We start from the raw sequence: 23,235 nt of genomic DNA, 5'->3' as shown, positions 1-23,235 counted from the left end.
TGATTCTTTATTTATCGTCTGATTAGTCACACATTAGTCACATAAGCACCTCTGTATCTGCGACTTCGCGGGGTCCCTGGTGTGTTTTTCGGAAGCGGACAAAGGCCCCTACACTGAAGACCTTCTGACCTGCAATAATGGATCCCTACAGACGCTGACTTCACATTTATCGCACTGACGGCAAACAAACCATTAAGACTGATGCCAGGCTATGGTTATTAGACACTGTAGACTTTATATTGATTTTCTCTCTGTTACGCACGCACGCGCACACACACAGACACACATATATATATATATATATATACTCGTATAAGTAAACAAGTAAATAAATAAATAAAAATTCGACACAGACTGCAATGCCATCAGTCTCTCTCTTTCTCCCTACCCCTCCCCCCGACTCTCTCTCTCTCTCTCAACCCCCATGGCAAAATAGTGCAATACAAACAAAAAGGTTAAAGTGGCGATGAAGAGGGAGATTCAATCTGCCTTTCAAACGTCAAGAGAAATCTCGCAACCGCTAAAAAAAAAAAAAAAAAAAAAAAAAAAAAAAAAAAAAAAAAAAAAAGACACCGAAAATCAAAATGGACAGGTCCCGAGGTTTGCTGCATGTGGCAATGGGCGACGGGATACACTCAAAATTATTATTATTATTATTCAGATGAAGACCCCTGTTCCTAGGGAACAAGCCCACAGGGGCCACTGACTTGAAATTCGCTCTTGAGAAATATACAGAAAGAAGAGATCACTTATCAAAAATGAAAAAACAAATTAACAAATAAACAAATGAAAATATAAGTAAAATCCGGACAGGGAAGGACGACCTTGTAAAGCTTAAAAAAAAGAAAATGGTAAAATAATAAAAGTACGAAGTTAACTATAATCTGCAAGTTCATAAAAAAAATGTAGCTGTCAGAAATATATCATTAATTGTGAAAAAGAATTTGAAATTTTTAAAACACAATATCGACATGGAAATATTTTTAGCCTTAACATAGTCTAAAAATGCAAGCAATTTATATAATATATGTATTATAATACATATATATATAAAATTATATATATATATATATATATATATATATATATATATATATATATATATATATATATATATATATACATATACATATATATATATATATACACATACACATATATATATATATATATATATATATATATATATATATATATATATATATATATATATATATATATATATATATATATATATATAATCACAATGACAAGCGAGATTTTGACGTTGCACCTACACATACCTTATTTACTGCTGATATATATATATACAGTATATATATATATATATATATATATATATATATATATATATGCAATAATTCTCATCCCAACAGCAAGTGGAAGGATTATTTTCTGTATTTTCTGTGTGAAAGGTCGGTGGTGCAACGACCAAGAGAAATAATGGCACAGGAAGCCATTTTAGTCATTAGTTCTTTAACATTCAGTAACTGACAATGGCAAAAAGTAGTGTTTGTTGACCTGAAAATTACATATTGGGAAACAATGTGTGTGTGTGCATATCTATCTATCTATCTATCTATATATATATATATATATATATATATATATATATATATATATATATATATATATATATATTCGTTAAAAGCAATTGCTTTAGTGGCATCAATGACTTTCTTGCAGGAATATTCGTGAAAGAGTTTTTTCCGATTCTCATGCGACAATTTCTGTCAGAGGTTTTTCGGTCAGGACAGCTGTTTCGCCAAATTGTGGAATAATTACACTAACACTTTAACTTTATGGATTTCTGTACTTAACAGCGCCAACATTATCAATTGTTGCTGTGCTACCACCTTAGATAAAATGTATTTAAAAATATCTTAAACGGAATGTTAAGTGTAAAGTACAGGTTAGTGTAGACTAGGAACAATGTGGAACTGCTGTTAGCTGTAAGATATATTGAGAATATTCAACTGTAGGCTTTACTATGTATTTTTTCTTACTTAACAGCCTTTCTTATCTATCAGAAGGCAGATCTACAGCGCGTCTACTAAACTGAGGTGCTGTTTCTATGAACGTATGTATATACAAATACACGTACACATAAAATCACTAAAAAAAATTCGTAAACGTTTTACACGTAATATTTTTAGTACAATATTTTATTCTCGCCAGAGCTGTATTAAAGATTTTACTAAACATTTATTCTAATTAACTGCTGTACTTGTTGCTTAGTTAATTATAATAAAGTGTAGAATTCTGATGAGATGAACTTAAATATCCTTTCTTCTCGACAAATACTCAAAAAAAAAAAAAAAAATACAGTAAGCCTTCACTGTAGGACACAGGGACACCTTGGCATAAACTTCCTTCATAAAGGTGAATTTGTAACAGGACCATTCATTCTTCCTGCCTACCTTGCCCTAAGGACCGCACGATCTTCTCCCAGGAGGTAATTATGGAAAATGAAATTCCAGGCTCTGATTTACTAAATATTCCTCCGGATGGCCTCAACTGAGGCCAGGTCAAATCGATAGTCAGGAGTGCATAGCAGATAACAGCCAGGTTAACCTTCAACATAAACTGTACTGACTGACTGGCATAATACATTCTTTCACCTTGAAATACAACAAAGGCTTAAAACGGATGACTACTTATTTGACTTTTAATTAAAATTGTGCACTGACAACACTTGCCCTACCGCATCGTTCAAAATTATAACTACGATTCTCTAAAGTTAAACCTGAAAGCTGGGCCAAAGTAGTAGCATGTAAAAAAAAATTTATATATATATAATAAAAATCGAAAAATTTATAAAAATATTAATATTAAAACTTCAAAGGGAAGCTGGACGAGTCCACATTTAGATCTGGTTTTAATTTTCTTATATACAGAGATTCTGCTGATCTAACACTTTCCACTATACCTCTAAATATGATATTAAAATCTTCAACATTTACATTAATGTTGCAGACCTCATGGTAGTGGTACCTCATGGCTAAGTATAAAGGCTTTGCCAACGGTCTCCCAGTTCTACAACTCACCCCCTTATGATCAAGGAATCTGAAATACAGTGTTCTAATAGATGCGCCAACGTACACTAGATGGCACTGAGGGCATACATATTTGTATACGATTCCCGATTCATAAGAAGGTGGCAGTTTTTCTTTATGGTTAAAAAAATTCTTGAATTTGTAGTTGTTATAGAATATTGTGAAGGGGTGGTTTGTGGAAAATATTTGCTAAAAATTGGGTATATTTCTTTCTTTAAAAAAAATCGTGCGTTCTGTCGTTCAAGAACGGCACTTTGAAATAAAGTCATCTTTCTAGGACCAAATGGTTCCGAAGATTGAAAACATCCATTAAGTTTACTTTAGAATTAGAAAAGGTAATTGCCTTCCTTTCTTAGATGTTTTAATACATAGAGAACCATTTTAATGCAAATTCAGTATTTATAAGAAACCAACCAACAACTCAACTTATGTCCACTTTTATTCAGGCCACCACCTTAATATCAAAATATCAATTTGCTCTTCTATGTTTTTACAAGGATTGCGCATTGTCAGTCCCCAGTATTTGGATCAAGAAATCGAATACAGAAGAAAAATAGGAACAGATTTATGTTATCCTTCACATATACTAGATATCTGCTATAATGAAGCCCACAAAAAGTTTTATGGTGAAAGTAACATGGAGAACGAAAACCCTAAGAACATTCTTAGCTTGCCTTATTTTAGTGGTTTTGAAACCATATAATCACTGTTAAAATCTTCTAATGTCAACCTGGTTTTTTCCTATAATAACTAATAAAAATACCCCCAAGGAAAGCAACAACATATAATATATAAAATGCCGGCTTAGACTGCCCTTCTTTTTATATTGGCCAATCTAGTGAGGATTTAGAAGTAGGAATTAAACAGCATAAGTATTTTGTCAAAACTGGGCAAACATCCAATGAAATATTCATTCAAGTGACAACTCTCACAGGATAAATTGGAATGAAAGTTCAGTGATTGCCAGATCGAACGATTTCTCTTCACGAAATCTTTTAGAATCTGCTATTATACAGCTTACTTCCCTGGCAAGCATTATTCGGACCCCTGCATTAGTAAAATGTTAAAGAATAACCTTAAAGATAAAATCACTGAGTTAATTACTAATTAGTTGTTATATATACCTTCTGTGTATCTGTATGTTTAAAATATTTTTTCTGAAAATATTCACTTTGCAAAAACTGTTATTGTTTACCATAAGGAGAATTATAGAGTTTTACTTTTGTAACATTGTAATCAGCTTATTCTTTCCACGGTCATTTTTAGGGGGTCAGTATCTTTCCCTGTATAATCTTTTAATTGACGTGTCACTGCTTCCAAGCTGTTGGGCCTAAACTTTTGTAAAACCTCTTATATATTTACCCCTGCTTTGGTAGGTCTAATTATTCTACTGTGTTGGATTCCAGAAACATATTTTCCTTTATAATCCCTATCTGTCATTTATATGAGTTTTCTTTGTAAACTTATTTTTATACTGCTATCAGTCTGTCAAGTAAAGGACAGTACGTCGAAAGGCCTAGCACCACTCCGTCGTTTCACTTTTCTTCATGGCAGTGCCTTTATTTATATATTCAAGTTCCTATTTTCGTGATTCAATTACGCATATATATATATATATATATATATATATATATATATATATATATATATATATATATATATATATATATATATATATTTCACACACAATAATAAAATACAGGACATAAAGAGAGAAAAATATATCGATGATATTTTCTCCATCTGTTTCCCCCCTCGTGTTAAACTGACTATAGAAAAGAGTCCTTCAAAATATACCAAAAAAATCAAGCCTTAGGACATGCCGAAATGACAGCTTCCGGGGCATCTATTTTTTTTTTAAGAATATTGATGTATTCATGACTTCTTCCTTTACACTGCAATGCCTAGATCTACTCGAACAAACCATCTTTATTATATGATAAAGATATCTGAGTTCGGGAGAAATAAAGTTAAAAAGGAATTTAAAAAAGGAAAAATTCTATAAAAGCAACTCACATATATACAAGTGTACAAAACCTTATCGTGTATATACACATTGTTTGCGAAAGGGCTGAATAAAGTTAAGGGTAATTCCAGATAGTCTATTCATCTTGCAACATCATACTATGTATAGGAAGGAATGGAAAAGCCATAAACCTCCGCAGAATAAAATATATGAAGTTTACGAGAGAAATGCAGGCCAGTCAAAGGAATGGCTGAACTAACGCTCTCTCTCTCTCTCAGTTAATACACTGTGACGGAATATAATTCTACCTCAGCATACTTACATTAGTATTCCCAGATCCCATCGCCAGTAACTACTGCATTTTTCCTTACCTGAAAAGAAAACGGGAATAAATTAGCTGCGAAAAAAAAAAAAAACTCACATATGAGACAACGCCAATAATTCTACATACGGATACGATACGAAAATGAATTTATTCATTACCAAGAGAGTTTTGACTTCCGATTATGAAACCCTGCTGCTCACTACCGGATTAAAATACATATATGGGATAATAACATACAAAACACCGCTAATTCTTCTTGAGAAAAACAGGAAAAACAAAAAACATTTATGAGGGATTACAAAGAAAAAGTCAGAATTAAGAGTTATAATTGAAAAAAAAAAAAAAAAAAAAAAAAAAAAAAAAAAAAAAATGAACATCAACCTGCATCGCCTTTCAAAATTGTATTTCGACCAAATTTCATTTAGCTACAGCACTCTTTTACTGAATTAATCCCGCAATTCTAAAACAAGATAACTGCACCACTGCACTGCTTCATTGAATTGTGCTTCAATGCATTCTGTTAAATTGCAAAGGTAATGAAAAGTTTGGTGTCACCGTTCTGAGCGCAGGAATCACCACCGCAACTTTTCGAACGATAACTGAAAAAGTTTCTATTTTTTCGGGGGAAAAAATAGCTCAAACTATTCAGCCCTTTTTTTTTTGTTCTAGAATTTTGTTTAGTTTATCACTTATATTAGAGATAAATGGAGATTTCTTTCAGCGACGAACATTGTTTAAATGAACTTGGTGTGGAAGGCAAGAGAAAACTGGTCGAGTCTCGGTCAACCTTTCACATTTCTTACGTTTTCTTTCTCTCTCTACAAAGAAAACCATTAGCCACCGTCACGGAAGTCTGGGAGACTAAACAAACATCAGTTTCTCATCAAATTATTCTGTAATTATTATTATTATTCAGCAAATGAAAACTATTCATATGGAACAAGCCCACAGGGGCCAGTGACTTGAAAGTCAAGCTTCCAAAGAAGAATATAGTGTTCATTAGAAAGAAGTAAGAGGAAGTAAAGGGAAATAGAGAAAGAAGAGATACCACTTATTAAAAAAAAATTAATAAATTAATAAATAGATAAAAATGTATTAAAATTCAAGAAGAATAGCGTTAGGGTAGTAATGCATTGAATTTTCGCTTGAACTTCTGAAGTACCAACTACACGACATCCTCTGGGAAGCTGTTCCAGTCCAACGGTGAGAGGAATAAAGGTCCTCTAGAACTGAGAAGTTCGACAGCGAGGCACATTTACTGCATACTGGTGCTGCTGTTCAGCGAATCTGGTTGCCCTCGGCATATAAAGGGGATCAGGGATCAATTGTGAATGTGAAACATCTGTTGAAATACAACTTATAAAAAAGTTACAAACAAGAAAATCTTGAAGTAATCCTAAAATATATCCTCCCACTCCGAGATTCTGAGGTTTATAAATAAGTGCCTCGTGATTTACTAAATCGAAAGCAGCACTAAAATCTATTGAATTACTCTGCACTAAAAACCCTTGTCAAGGTTCCCTTGCATATGGTATGTCAAGTCTAAAAGAGCATCGCTGGTACCTAACTGCTTCCTGTATACATACTGATTACCAGCTAACAATCCTTTTGATTCCACATACTTATATAGTGACTTAAAAATACGTTTTCTAGCAACATGGAAAGCACATGGAGAATTGAGATTGGCCTGCAGATATGCCACTCTTAGGAACATGCACTGCATTACTAACTTAGAGCTCATCCGCAAAGATACTACGTCGGCATAAAAATCTAAAGAACCTAATAATCTCGTGAGACAACACGCCAGAAACTTTTTTTAAAAACAAAAGGAAGAAACCATCAGGATCTTCTCCACCCCCGCTATCAAGATCATCCAGAATTTTTTTAACATCCCTGGAGCGAAATACAAATTTTGTAAGAATAGGTTCAGGACGACAAGTATCGGAGAGGGGCATCCTCAGCTTATTGCTTAGCTTCAAAAGCTCGATGAAGCAGATCAGTCTTTTACCTAGGGCCAGTAACCAATCTACCATCATCTGTTAGTGGTGGTGGAATGGAAGACGAGCCTGACCCAAAAGACAGATGATGTCAATTTGGTACACCACAGATGAGGCCGAGTAATTCCTTCAAGTTTCCTCTTTAAGGAACTATTGTAATTTCTCTCTGCTGTGTGATAAGTTCTATTAGCAGCAAAGGGGAGACTCAACAAAAACGGTGTCATTTTCATTTGAACGACTTTGTCTCCATGCGTTGAATTTGGCCTTTTTGTCACGGTAGGCTCTTCTACATGTATCACCACCATTATTATTATTATTATTATTATTATTATTATTATTATTCAGATGATGGGACAAGCCCACAGGGGACACTAACTTGAAATTCAAGAGAATACGGTGTTCGTTTTAAAGAAGTAACATTATTTAAATATTGGTGATATCATTTCAGGGAAAAGCCATGTGTATGAAACACCAAAATGATTTAGTATCAAATTTTAATTTATACGAGATCTGTTTATGACAATGGCTTATTCATTTTCAAAGTAAAAATTAAAAAAAAAGGAAATATTTGGATATCAATTGCACTTTCACACAGACAAATATACTAATTAGGAACCAAGTAATCTTTAGGCAAGATATTTTCAAAATCCGTGTCTGATGGCGCAAATGATATATAAAAAATGTGTAGTATCGTCCATACTTAAACGTAAAACAATAATTCTAGGAACGACAAAAAAGTAAAAGCTTTTGGGAAGAGAGTAATACAAACGATACAATTTCGAATAACAATCAAATGTCCTTATTTAGTTGCATTTAAATTTTTTTTCTTAGAAATATGAAATAAAAATATCGCTAAAAAAATTGAAACAAATGCAAAACCAAAAGTTCTACAACTACTGTGCAATACCTATTCGCATCAACTATAAAAAAAAGTGAATATACAGTGATGCATATAAAAGAGAAGACCTGGCCCTTTCTGTCTTTTTTTCATAACAAGCAATTAATTCACTGACAATTGCAATGGACAGGGGAAGACGGGGAAGGCGAAAGTACGCAATTTGTAGTCAGCTCGTGACTCCGTTTACTAGGAACTTGAAGAAAGAGGGATATCTCCTGCTGGAACACCAGAATAATAATAATAATAATAATAATAATAATAATAATAATAATAATAATAATAATAAAACCAAAGTACCTCCTGTGTTAATGAATCAGCAGAATACACATCTATATCAATCTAGAAAGGTATCTGAGTCTTCAGGTAAAGTTATATTTGAATTTCAATACAGAAAAGACTACGTGATACGAACTGTACCTATGATCAAGTACCTGCCATGTGTGAGGCTGCAAGTCAACCTGTCTATGCAATGAGTCTGCCTTAATGGCCAACTAAAGCCTAAATCCTTTCGAGTATCTATAATCTTTCTATATACGAAGGTAAATAAACGGGCAACTGCCCAGTCAGGGCACTTATTACGTATGGATGTAGCCATGCCGTCTCAGGAAATGGCGTAATTACACACACACACACATTTACTTATTTCACCACTGACCCCCATATACTGTAAATACGTCACTGTATGTATGAAAACAGACACGTTTTCGTTTAAAAATATGAAAGACAAAAACCTAAATGAAAATGCGATGTCGAAAAAAAATTTCAAATTATATATATATATATATATATATATATATATATATATATATATATATATATATTTATATATATAATATATATATAATACATTATATATATATATATATATATATATATATATAACATAACTGTGCGCTGCACAAAAGCCAGGTGGGTCATGCAACATCATCTGTATTGATGTTTCCTCGCCGTCACATGCTGATGTGTGTATGTGCAGTAAATCAATCATCATGCATGTGCGGAACAGTTGCCAAAACAGAGGCACTAAGACATGAACAAAAATTGAACCTTATGTCACCCCGTATGACAAATTAATTGCATTCACCACTAGCAGCAGTAGCAGCAGTAGTAGTAAAATAAATAAAATCATCTTTCACAAAAACTCCCTATTACTTGCCTGCCGCCTGAATCAATCATTTCCCAGCGGGGCTAAAGGGTCACTGCAATTTTGGGGTTACTCATTTCAGTTGGGGTGGGGGTACTAACTGTAGTGGGGGGGAGGGTAAAGATAAGCTGAAGGATGGCTTATAGGTTAGGTTAGGATGGGAGCTATGGACTAAATATCAAAACTTTGTCATACGCCTCAAAATTCTGGTCCTATTCATGTTTCTATAAATACACCTTTCGAACAGCTGGACAAGACGCACTTGAAATCCGTCCGCATGCTGTACCTCCAATTAAGGGCAAGGGTCTGTCGTATCAAACCACTTAGATTATTCAACGCCCGTATGAGACAGGCTGACCAATGACAACAGGTGAATGTCAAACCAATCACAAGATCAGCGGAGGAGAATAACACGGAGAAATGTTTATGACACTTCGTAAACATAAGGCGGCCTAGAAATCTCCAAGACTCGGAGAGAGAGAGAGAGAGAGAGAGAGAGAGAGAGAGAGAGAGAGAGAGAGAGAGAGAGAGAGATCATATATCCAGTACCGTTTCCAATTCTTGTAAAGAAGAAATAAAGCAATAAAAAATTTATGACTTTAGTCACATCACAGAAAATTTTATTCAGAACGGCAATGGGAATTTTTTTTCTTTTATTTATTCACTGCAGAGGCACCAGATTTTTTTTAACAAATAGTACATCACTAAAACTAATATAATTAAAACATTCAATCATATATGACACTTTATCCAAGCGAGATACAAAATTTCATCTACTGGCAGAAACAACTATAATTAGCTGGTTACTCTATCAAGGCTGCTTTTCAAGATGTTATGTCTTGGATATGCAAGAGCTTTAAGGTTATTAATGTACCAAAAAGATATACATAGAAACAGCTTACTTCGAAGGTGTGTTTCACGTAAACATCGGGTAAAGTACGAGAGCTGTTCTGGTAAAAGAAACTGTTTTAAATATAAACTTAAGTCCCTATAACACGGAGACAGTATCACTGCCATAGTCTCTAATGAAATAATACTCGGCGATTCTCTCCTCGTCCTTACAAATTCGATAAACTCTTTTTTTTTTTTTTCTGGTTACCGCACCAAAACGAGAATGGCATTTTTGAACTGCAGACGTTCGCGTGTTATTTTTTACTACGAACTGGAATATGCGTGCACGTGGTGGAAGTTCCTGTTAAAAGGGTAAAATTTAAAAAGTGAATAACGGACCGGGTAGGTACCATCGAAATTTGATTTTATCTTTTAACAGAACTTTACTGCAAAATTTATAATCACCCAACCCAAATATGCATGCAGCACAAGCTAGTTATGGCGTAATAAATGAAAAACAAGTGCTCCCATTTCCTGCACAAATCATGTAAACCACGAGGTGGCGTAAACTTACCTTTTGGACAAATTTGGCTAATAAATGCGCGTTCTGGTGTACTGTTTACGTATTTTAATAAATCCTCCGATACATTAGCACACTATTCCTCCATTCCCTTCATCAGAAGAGCGGTGCCGCCAAGCAATTCCACAAGATTAAAACGTTTCGTACCACTACCACAAGCTCTTCCAACTGAATGCCGCCACCACAACTGTTATCAAGGTCTCTGGCCTGACACCACTGGCTCTGCAGTAGCAAACTGCAACCACTCCAGCCACTATAAACAGATGACGACAAATGCGATGACGATGTTCCTTTCGGTTTTTCGGATCCTTCCTTTCCTTTCCACAAGCACAAACAAACACACACACACACACACACCTTTATCGCGACAACAGCCGCAACACAACAAGACCCATCCCTCCCCCTTCCCTAACCGGCAGGAGGGGGCCCGGAGGTTCCACAACACCCCACCCAAAACAACCCCCACCTTTGGACGCCAGCCAGGGGTTTAAATGTCCCGCCAGCAGGTGTGGATAGCGTTAGGGCGAAAACCGTTTGCTACGGTGACGGTTAAGCTGGGATGCCGTCATAAGCGCAAATACACACACACGTACGTACATGCACACACACACACACCGTGCATACGCACAACTGGTTGTTAAAGCTACCCATATTTTGAATAGAATTATAAAAAAATTATGGAAAAGGAAATAAATGAGAAATTGACTAGGACATCATAACGGGCTGATCGTGTGTAGAGAGAGAGAGAGAGAGAGAGAGAGAGAGAGAGAGAGAGAGAGAGAGAGATAAAATGATAAATGACCAGTTTTCTTTTGAACCAATTTTTTCCCGCTGGAAGAAAACGGGATCTGTCAACGCCATGCATTTGCAGGGGATACAAAAGCAATACTGTCAAGTCTTCTAGCGCCACGATTTCAACTTTAATTAAAGTTAGATAATCTAACTTCATATAATTATAACAAGAGGCTGATCGCTTATGTTATTCACATTTCGCACTTATTACATAGCAGGTAGAGCCCATCCCTCCGATAACATCTGTATTTTACACAATCATTCTATAATATCCAAAAATAGGAATCTACACCATTACACAACCATATTTCTTTGCAAAGATGTTGAACAGCACTGAACTTCACTAAAATGCCGGGCAGCGGGTTTCATGACTGCGCGCCAATCATTTGTTTTTAATCAGGATCTGGAAAACTGTTTCTGCAACAACTGAACAACACACTGTCAGTTACCTTTTAGAAACGGAAAAGAAATACATACTGAGGATTGACACGTAAAACAAACGATATATCAGCCACTGCATTTAAACAAAGGCCACGGATCTAGGGATAGACAGTGATGGTTTTGCCACTGACCCATCCTGTTGTGTTGCGATTTCCAGGAATTATCTTCGACAATTTTGGAATTACACATAATAATAATAATAATAATAATAATAATAATAATAATAATAATAATAATAATAAAGACCGTGGTATTTTTTACCATAGTTCCATAAAAGCAAGTACTTTCTGTGATAGCAACTGTACATCCCCAATTACTTTGAGTGAAGTGTGTGCGTGTGTGAGTGTGTCACTATCAAGGAACGTAAACCGCAAATCCAAAAAGAACATTAAAAGAAGAGATATATACCAACTTCAATCTCATTTCAGCCTACATCCCTCAAAGTCAAAGGGACATACGTTATGGGGATACAAGCGCAACGCTGCATCTCCGAGTTGCGCACCCTCGAGACCGCGTGTCAGCGGAGTTAAGTCTATGTACATGGCTTCTTTCGCATTTACGTCTGTTATTCAAGAAACTCCTTATGACACGGTAATGTTGACTTTTAATTACGGGAGTGTAGCGAGGAGTCGCCTCCATGCAAATATGACGAGGCTTTTCCCACCCTTGCTCCGTTTTACATCCACGAGCGGGGTCAAATTCTCTCTCTCTCTCTCTCTCTCTCTCTCTCTCTCTCTCTCTCTCTCTCTCTCTCTCTCTCTCTCTCTAAGAGCATTTTTAAACGCTGAAAAAAAATATAAATGATAAACCTCACATGATGAAAGAAAACTTACAAAATGGAAAATGTATGAGTTCAAGCTTTCAATAAAAAAGAACACCATATCGTTTACCTTCCGTTCATGAATAGCACTGCCTCACACACACACACACACACACACACATATATATATACATATACATATACATATATATATAATTTCTGGTTCCGAATACTTATTTTAGAAAAATGGTGCTCTTCAAAATGAAGGCATCAAACCTACTTATTTCCTGAGGTTATAAACAGTTTTTGAAATACCAGGGAAATATGAAACGTCAGAGAACGCAAAATGTGAGCAATATTTAATTTTAACCAACAGTTACGTATCTATGAACAAAATACGAAACAAATAATTTAAAATGATACATCAAACTGATGTCAGCATTTTCCAATAGCAAGAAAAATGTTTTCATTTATTTTTACAGTTTGATCAGTGCATACCCAAGGTCTGAATGAATTGGCTTGTGCTGTAAACTATCCTCACCGTTTCAACTGAGCCGGGGAACTAGGCCTGTACTTTATTTACTTAGATCAAGAAAGTCTTCGTGAAACAGGTATAATAGGCATCCTTTTCTCTTTTTTTTATTTCAACTCCCAATACACATAAGCATTATTATTATTATTATTATTATTATTATTATTATTATTATTATTATTATTATTATTATTATTATCTAAAAAATACTCATAGCAGCGGGCGTCTTGAAATGGAGAAACAAACCCACAGTTATGTATGGGCAAATATATTTAAAAATAAATCTCTACCGAGAGCTTTCATGAATCCGTTCCGTATGTACCCATATATAACTGTGGATTTGTTTCTCAGTTATTACTATTATTATTATTATTATTATTATTATTATTATTATTTTTATTGTTGTTATTCAGGAGATGAACCCTATTCATATGGAACAAGGCCACAGGGGCCACTGACTTGAAATTCGAGCTTCCAAAGATTATGATGTTCATTTGAAAAAAGTAACACAAGGTAATGGGAAATACAGAAAGAGGAGACCAGTTACTAGAAAAAGAATGAGCAAATTGATACATAAGTAGATAAAAAAGCCAGTAAATTACAAAATACAAGGACTGTAGTAAAGCATTATATCTTCATTTGTATTCTTGAGGTTCCAACTGCACAACATCCTCAGGGAGGCTGTTCCACAGTTCAACGGTGTGAGGGATAAATGACCCAATAAGGTATAGATGGGCCCATTCTATCAGTCATAATATAAGGAAAGTAATCTAGTTCTTTTTCTTGCTTTGTACTGTGATAAATTATGATGACAGAGGCCGATGAATTCTTAAATGTCATTTAAGACCTAAAAGAAGATCTTAAAAAGAAAAACTTAATTTCTGCAACCTATCCGACTTATACAAAGCATGCAAAACTTCTTTACGTCAGATACTTTCAGTGACCCATTCTTTACGGAAAGGGCTCCGTAACTGACACAGAGAAGAAGAAAAGAAGTTGGATTAAGAAAAAGATGCACTGAAGTACGAGAAGAAAAAGGAGTTAGTTCGATGGAGGAAGGGAGCCTGAGTGAACGAAAGAAAGGTTTCTTGTTAAGAGCTGTCTCAGGTTGAAAATGCCCTTTCCTCGAAGTGGATTAAGTCTCTCTCTCTCTCTCTCTAGCCTTCAAAATAATAGACTCAGATTATTACGTTTCGCATTCAAGAGATATGAAACTAATCCTTCTAATTTATTGTTGTTAGCAAAAGGAGTCACAGCAAATATCTGCTTTCTCTTAGCCTAACTACTTGGTCATATGCTGTATATCTGATATTAAACTTTACTTGACCATACGCTGTACATTCACACATAATTCTAACAAGATCGTACACTGCATTTTTCCGCCTAGTTTTTACAAAACCACACCCTAACTTTTCTGTATATTTGCTTATAAACTGTCCGTGGCCTTGTACTCTATTTTTGCAACTAAACTTTACATGACCATATCCTGTACAGTATGTTTTCAACTACACTCTACATGACCAAGTACTGCGCATTTGTGATGTTATTAATATTTTGTTTACCACCGATTCCACACTATCAATTATACACTGGCAATTTGATTCTAGGTATCTCAATTTAACATTTCTATTAAACTGTGGTAATACGTCTGTCTGAATTAACTTTGTGCAGAATAACACCGCTACCAGAGCAGATCCATTTGGCGAGAGATAAAACACACTACGAGATTCTGGAAAGTCTTTGTACACTCTATATAATAAAAAAAGTTAACAATACACTTCATGAACAAGTAATAAACAAAAACATGGAACTACTGCGTTGAGAATTACTGCTTATGGTGTGCGAAGCAAGTTGTTTCATTTAACACGCATCTCTTCCTTGTAACTCTTCCACCTCTCCTCACCACAGGCCCTCTCAGATAATAATAATAATAATAATAATAATAATAATAATAATAATAATAATAATAATAATGATGATGATGATGATGATGCTGCTGATGATGAAACTGCCAAATTCATCTTCAAAAGATTAGAAGCACAATCCTGTTATTAATACATTACCTTTAGAAGGAGACTTGGCGAGAGTTTTCACAGGTTTGGGCTTGACCTGACCTTTGCCCTTGGGCCTCTTCCTGTACACCAAAAGGACGCAAGAGTTCTTCTGGCCCTCCTTTCGAAACTTCTTGGGGTCCGGAGGAACCCGCTTACACCCGCAGGCCCACGCCAGGGTGCTATCTCCTCTGCTGCAACTATAACAGAGAGCGCGCTGGTCCTCGATGTCGGACGAAGAGACGCTCCCAGGGCCACGCCCATACTGCACCCGAATCACGAGGTTGCCCTGAGTGGCCAATAATCTGGACGAGGGCGAGGAAGAGCCCAAACTGGACGCCCTCTTACCCTGGGCCAGACTCTGGCGCTTTTTGTAGGGCGTCTTCTTCTTCTTCTTCCCTTCCCTGCCAAGAATTATTTCGTTCCTGACATTGTTTGAACACAGTCTCAGCTGGCTGCTGCTGCTGCTGCTGCCGACGACGACGACTTTCTTCGACTGGACGTGAGGGGAGCATTTATATCCTTGCCATATCTTCATCTTTCAGTTATCGCCGGGTCAACGAGAGGTCATAGCTTTCCATCATAGGTAGAACAGGACGTCCTTTCACAAAAATCACAGACACAAAATATCTAACCCATTTTCTACTTAAAACCTTGGTATTTAATCCTGCACTCGAGTACAAAACAAAACATAACATTTATCATCACAGATACAGCATAACAGAATAACTGAACAAAATGTAATATGTAAAGACACTGTCCACATATCGTACCAAAATGTTCGCTCTAATTCAGAAAAATTTCACGCCAGCCTTTTTATAAAACTGTCAATATCTAAACCACCAAATTTCAAGTGAGAGAATACCAATAAGTTTAATTATTCCAGGGCTTCATCAAGCAAATGGTATGCAAATGAGATGATGACGATAATGATTTGATAAATCAATTTCCTATATTGAGATGAGATGATTAACAATAACAGCAAAATCAATGTATGCATGTGTGCGATTTATGTTAATTAGAACATGACTGGTATCGTCATTTCCTATGCAAAGGAACCAAAGAGACAAGATAAGTCTTAACAATTCAAACTGAATTACAACTATTCATAAACCAAAGCTTGACATGGCTTAAAATTAGTTTTGAACCTTATGAATTCATAGAAAAATCTTCTTCCCCACAAAAAAACCCTTCACTTTCATTCCCAACCATTTTCAAGTTGTTCTCGAGGCCAACGCCACCGCCCCCACCAACTCCCATTTATTTAGAGGTCACATTCTGTCTGGCACCATTTTTCGTTCTAGGGAGACGCGAATTCCAATATGTGACAAAATAACTTTCGAGTTATAAAAAGCTCAAGATTCTAGGACTCCGATCACATGAGTACAAACAATCTCTCTCTCTCTCTCTCTCTCGCGCGCGCGCGCGCGCTGGTCCACTCAAAATTAAGAACGATTTTTCTCTGCAATTTGATAATGACGAAGGCAATCACATCACGTAATTATATTTGAAGTAACCCTGCATATTGCATTGACACCGTTTCGTGTACTTTTGTCTCATAATGGTAATACAGTTTGCCGAAGAAATAATTCCCTTGTATGTATGTGTGTTGTGTTTGCCACCCCCCCCCCCTCCCCCCGCGTGAGCGTGTTATGTGATTGCACGCTCCAACGCTACAAAACCATAGAAACAAGAAGAAATATCTAAAATATGTGTGATTAAAAAAACCAACCTAAACAACCATAGGTTAAATTCCAAGCAAGACGATATAAAATCTCCTACAAATCAACCATAAAAGGAGCAATTTTCAGGACCAAAAGCTAAACAGTGAGCGAGTTTTACCAGTTCCCGAAAGGTTTTGACATCACGATCTGGTTCCACCTACTAAATGAGACCATTTTCATAAATTATATAAATATGCAAACATACAAGCGTTTATGCAAGATAATAAATTGAATATGGCATACTTGTGTATAGAGTATACACAATCATTGACAAAGATATGCCATTTGCGGAATAAAACACATGTGACGGAACTTATACAGACTTAAGCTACAAATGTACAACAGTGTAACACCAATGCAAAGTTGTATTTAATAAAATTAACCTAATTAAACCAAGAAATTAAACCAATCTATTATGTTTAAAAGGACAAAATTTTGAACAAGGGGATTCTAATTACTATGGTACTTTATTCTGTACCTGATTCAAATACAATGGAACAGCTATACCTCGCAGAAAGAGGTAAAAAAGAACACAGCAATATGATATTCTCAAGTACACCGGAGCATGTAACGAGCTTATTTTCGTTTTTCTTTTTTTGTTAGACTCACTGAAGTGGGCAGCCTGTAACTGACTGTTGCCTAGACTCTGGGCCATTATTCCCGTTCCTTCTCTCTTCCCCCTTCCCACCCTCCCCCATCCCCACAAAGGGGAACATCTGTTGCATTTACCACCACCACCACCCGACCTTCTACAGCGTTTCCTCTCAAAGTCCCCTTTCCGCGTCCGTTATTGGACTCGTCTTTTACGCCCTTATAAATTATAGACCAGTACTCCGTCGTCTTAGGCCCCCTTTTTTTATTATTATTATTATTATTCCTTCTCCTCCTCCTCCTTTAGTTCCCTCTGTCAGTCTCTGAGAAATTCGAAATTCTGAAATCCTGCGTCTTCCCGTGGGGATGCAAACCGCAGGCCATTCCTGTTAGCCATGCCCGCCTACTAAGAAACTCCCCGCCACCATCTCCCTCTCTCTCTCTTCCTGTTTGCTTCCTTCGGTCATTTCCTGTTGGCCCAGGAACCGTCCGGCATCCTTTCTTTCTTTCCTTTTCTCAAACCACCTCCTTCCCCCGACAGACCAAGCCTCATCTCCCCTGCCAACAAGGGCCACTCGCTCCATCAAATTTTCTTGGACAAGCTATCGTGGCAGTCTCCAACACCACCACAACAGTAATGATCGATTATAATAACTCCCTGCACTCATCAATATTACCTCATATGAATATTACCTCTTATGAAGGAAAAAAAAAAAAAAAAAAAAAAAAAAAAAAAAAAAAAAATCAAGATCAAGCGAGACATACACAAAATTCGGCACATTTACCAAACTGTATTATGACAATAAACCTGCCTTATGAAGTGTATTATGTGTTCATAAACCTATTAATTTTCTGTAATATAAGCCCCATGTTTCACTGTCAAACAACCTTGAACGAGAAAATGCAGAGCAACTAATGCAGCTAACAATTCATGCGAACGATGCGATACAGAAAATGACTTGCATCTCGTCATCATTTTTGGAAGGAAAGGTAATCTGGTAATAATCATAATAATGGTATCTAAGATCACTTTTTTTATGGGCGATGGGGGTGGGGAGTTGAGTGTTATCCCATTCATTTCTCGTCCGGATTCAATGATTGCAGAAGCGAGGACATAAAAACAGAGTGGAAATCGGTAAATCAGATCTTTGTGACATAACAGAGTAATAACAATAAATACATTAATAATTCTTCAGATAAAAACCTACCAGCCTGATACACGAGAACCCAACACTACGCATATTAAAAATAATATATTCAGTGGTTTTTATGGAACGGTTTATAGATGGCTATATCTTTGTTCGCTCTTTTTTGCATAGTTACGTTTTCCGTTTTTTTTATTTTATTATTATCTACACCTGAACTTGCCCTATTGGGTCTGATTATAAAAAAAAACTTCGCCTTAAGTTTTATAACTAGGTACTATCTAAAAAAAACTTCGCCTTCAGTTTTATAATTAGGTACTATTTAAAAAAACTACGCCTTCAGTTTTATAATTAGGTACTATTAAAAAAAACTTAGCCTTAGCCTTAAGTTTTACGATTTGGTCTGATTTACATAAACTTGGCCTTAGGTTTCATGATTTGGTCTGATTACAAAAAATCCTTAGTCTTAGGTTTTACTGTATAATCAAGTATGATTTTAAAAACTTATCCTTAGATTTTATAATTAGGTGTGATTTTAAAATATTAGCCGTAGGTTTTACAATAAGGTATGATTTACAAAAAAAACTGAGCCTTGGGATTTATAATTTGGTCTGATTAAAAAAAATCCTTAGTCTTAGGTTTTAGAACCGGGTCTGATTAAAAACACCTTCGCCTTTCCAAGGTCGAAAGTTAAGAAGTTTCATGCTTTCAGGTGTCAGCTGGAAGCTGGCTTTCATATTCCAATGAAAGCTGAACGTTGGGGAAAAAATATTGAAATAAAAAGTTAATTCGCTGCCTGACCTCGAATATTTAGCAGGCGCATTTGTCCTAACCCAAGGTCCTAATGTGTTTTAAATTTCGTCGATATAATCTTCCAAGTTGTCGAAATTCTTATTCTTTTATCCACTAAGAAATGGAGAAAAACCACAAGACTAAAACAGCAGTCGAAAATATCCATAACACTGATCGCCTAAATTGAAATTTATTATAAGTATTTAAATTGGTAAGTATTTAAATAATATTCATGACGGGCAAGTACACAAGAGCATTCAAGAACGTGTGTGAGCATGCAAGCACGCCTACGAGAGGTTGTTAGGTAAAGAGCGCCTCTCAAGCAGGAGTGAGAGTTAAACGTACGCGCCTGAAGGGTTGGCATGAGTGAAAAGCACAAGAGAGAGAGAGAGAGAGAGAGAGAGAGAGAGAGAGAGAGAGAGAGAGAGAGAGAGAGAGAGAGAGAGAGCCAGCCTGGGGAAAAAGCTGAAAGGTGGAATGATGACAAAAGACTGCTATAAATCATTACAAGTAAGGATCTTACATTGGAAAATGAATAGAAATATAAATAAATAAACAAAAAAAAAAACTGAGACAAGTTATACCATAAACATGGAGGGGAGGGGAGAGTTTCCAGGGGCATTCTGTAAGTACCAAGAAATAAGGGTATCATTAGGGATATGGGACAACGTTCCTTAAAATCAGGAGATTACATAACCAAAAACTTCCTGCATTTAAATATTAAAAAAAACATACGATCTCATGTCAGAAAAGAAAGTAAATACAGCTGATTCCCAGTGGAATACAATTTTATTTTCCGCTGCATCTTTGAGGTGGGGTCCCTATATAGTTAACTTTTAATTCAATATTTTTTTCACCGACGTTCAATTTTCACTGGAAACGAAAGCCAAGTTACAGCTGACATCTGGACACATTTCCGCCCATTAAAATGACTAAGGTTTTTTTTTTAAATCAGACCTTTAAAACCTTAGGCTTTTTTTATCAGACCAAATTATAAAACCTAAGGCTAAGTTGTTTCTTGAATCAGGCTCAAATACATTAAAACCTAAAGCCAAGTTTTTTAATCAGACCAGACCGAACAATAAAACCTATGGCTAAGTTTTTTCTAATATAAATCAGACCAAATTATAAAACTTAAGGCTGTTTTTCTTAAATCAGACTCAATGATAAAACCTAAGACTATGTTTTTTTGAATTAGACCCAATCATAAAACCTAAGGCTCAGTCTTTTTTAAATAAGACCGAATTACAAAACTTAATAGTAAGATTTTGCTTAAATCAGATCGAAATATAAAACTTAAGGCTACGTTTTCTTTTATAATCAGACCCAACAGTAAAGCTTGGGGCTACGTTTTTCGTACTCAGACTCAATACAAAAAACAAAGATCACACACATAAACCAGCGTTCGAAATTAAAAGAAAATCCTACTTCTGCTGAAAAAATATATACATAGTTGACGTACTGTCAAATTTCTTCTCCAACACGAGTTGCTGCCTAGCTGATTATTGCCGCCCTAAACAGTAACCTTGTCCATACTGTAATATGCTACACGTTAGTTAGGTTACAACAATGACCAAGGATATTCCTAAAACGAGAGAGAGAGAGAGAGAGAGAGAGAGAGAGAGAGAGAGAGAGAGAGAGAGAGAGAGAGAGAGAGAGAGAGAGCTTTTACAAAAATAATTTTTTTGAAGTAAGGGAAAGTACAAAATAAAGGTTAAAATGAAGTCTCATACTGGGGACAGCTTTGTCGATCCTGAGTGGTAAAGGTGTTCTCTCTCTCTCTCTCTCTCTCTCTCTCTCTCTCTCTCTCTCTCTCTCTCTCTCTCAAGGGGAAGGAGGGGGAGAGGGTGTGGGATGCTGTTACCCCTCAGAAAGAGATGAGGAAAGTGCATTTCCAGGAAGGGTCGAAAGCATTCTCTTATACTGCAGCAGGCAAGCCAATAAAACTTTTCTTTCGTCTAGCACACCATCAAAGTGATTCTGGGACAAAATACAGCCAGCCAATCCTAATTTATCAGGAGAAAAAGCCCGACGCTGAAAAAGAGAATTATTCGTCCTTAGAGAGAGAGAGAGAGAGAGAAAAAAGAAAAGGAACGAAGAAGGAAATTGCCAGTTCACATTGCAAGATCAATATGGAACTACACCATGTGTGTGTGTTCCTGGTTCCGTTTTACATTCACAACGCACGCTCGCATACACATACAATATATACATAGTGTGTATGTGTGTGTGCATACAGAAGGATCTCTATACACACAGACACATACAAAACACACACACACACACACACATGGTATAGTTCCATATTGATCTTGCAATGTGAACTGGCAATTTCCTTCCTCGTTCCTTTTCAGCGTCAGATTTTTTCTCCTGATAAATTAGGATTGGTTGGCTGTATTTCGTCCGAGAATCATTTTGACGGTGTGTGTGTGTGTGTGTGTGTGTGTGTGTGTGTGTGTGTGTGTGTGTGTGTGTGTGTGTGTGTGTGTGTAATAATCCTTTAATACGCAGAGTAAAATACTGAAGTACAGACGCAGCAGGAATGATATTCTCGGCATTAAAACCCTGAGGGGCATTAAAATTGCCCGTTTCTACGTAAAAATATTTTTAAGTTTGTTTAAGCTTTGAGTTCTGCTCTTGTGCAAAAGAAAAAAAAATTAAGTTCTTCATTTTGTTGCAGCAGAACTTAGCATCAAATGTCATTTGAAAAGCGACATTGCTGATGAGATGTTTCAGACGAAAAGGGCCTCTATATTCGGTTACTGTCACATTCATTCCCCATAATATCCATCAGGGAATTCTAAATGCGTAAGAAAGAATCCTACATTTTATACAAATCCCATTTTTTTTATAAGAAAAGACGTCAGATTTTTATGTAATTTATGTCATCCATAACGTAACAGGTATTTTTTGCCACCACAGTAGGGTGACATGGAATTTAAAGCCATACATTTAAAATAAATTTCTAAACAATGAAACATAAAAGCACCAATATATTAGCATTTTCTGTGGTAGGAATTTAATTGGAATACAAAATTTAGGCCAATGGCAAAGAGCTGGAACCTATGAGGTCATTCGGCGCTGAAAGGAAAACTGAGAGTAAGAACGGTTTGAGAGATGTAACAGGAGAAAACCTCAAGGCAGTTGCACTGTGAAACAACTGTTAGGAGAGGATGGAAAGTAAAATGGATGACGGATAATATGAACGGAGATACAGTGCAGTAAAAGGAATGAAAGGGGTTACAGCTGGGGACCGAAGGGACGCTGCAAAGAACCTTAAGTAATCCTTGCAGTGCACCGCGTGAGGTGCGCTGATAGCACTAGCCCCCTACGGAGTCTGGGAGAAAAGAATGAGGTGCAACCGGCGTGGGTGATTTGTAGAGAATAAGAATGCCTTCAACAATGCATAACCGTCAATAGACGTTTTTCAATGAAACGATAGGCAAAACCTCTGTACGGAAATACATATAGGTAAGACTTAAATTGAAGTAACCCACAAGGAACCAAACGAAATCAAAGAATAACCTCTTAATTATGAGAATGAAATGCTTACACAACCATTCTCCCAATTAACATCCTAAAATTTACTATTTCGCAAATTCTATTTTTT

General features: G+C 36.0%; 1 protein-coding gene across 2 annotated transcripts in view; it reads right to left on the bottom strand.

Moving 5' to 3' along the window:
* Positions 1-23,235, bottom strand: part of LOC136831518 (membrane-associated guanylate kinase, WW and PDZ domain-containing protein 1-like) — a 266,401-nt gene that overhangs the window by 154,375 nt on the left and 88,791 nt on the right. The window contains exon 1 of one of the 2 annotated variants that reach the window (XM_067092145.1): positions 15,386-15,926. The exons of the other annotated variant lie outside the window; for it this stretch is intronic. Coding sequence (XP_066948246.1) covers positions 15,386-15,911 — 526 coding nt within the window. The 5' untranslated portion in view covers positions 15,912-15,926. Of the gene's footprint in view, positions 1-15,385; positions 15,927-23,235 lie in introns of those variants that run through there. 2 annotated transcript variants of the gene reach the window in all.

This window comes from Macrobrachium rosenbergii, chromosome 4 (genome assembly GCF_040412425.1).
Source record: "Macrobrachium rosenbergii isolate ZJJX-2024 chromosome 4, ASM4041242v1, whole genome shotgun sequence".
Lineage (NCBI taxonomy): Eukaryota > Metazoa > Arthropoda > Malacostraca > Decapoda > Palaemonidae > Macrobrachium > Macrobrachium rosenbergii.
The sequence above is the reverse complement of the archived record's forward strand: the minus strand, read 5'-3'. Positions and strand labels throughout refer to the sequence as shown.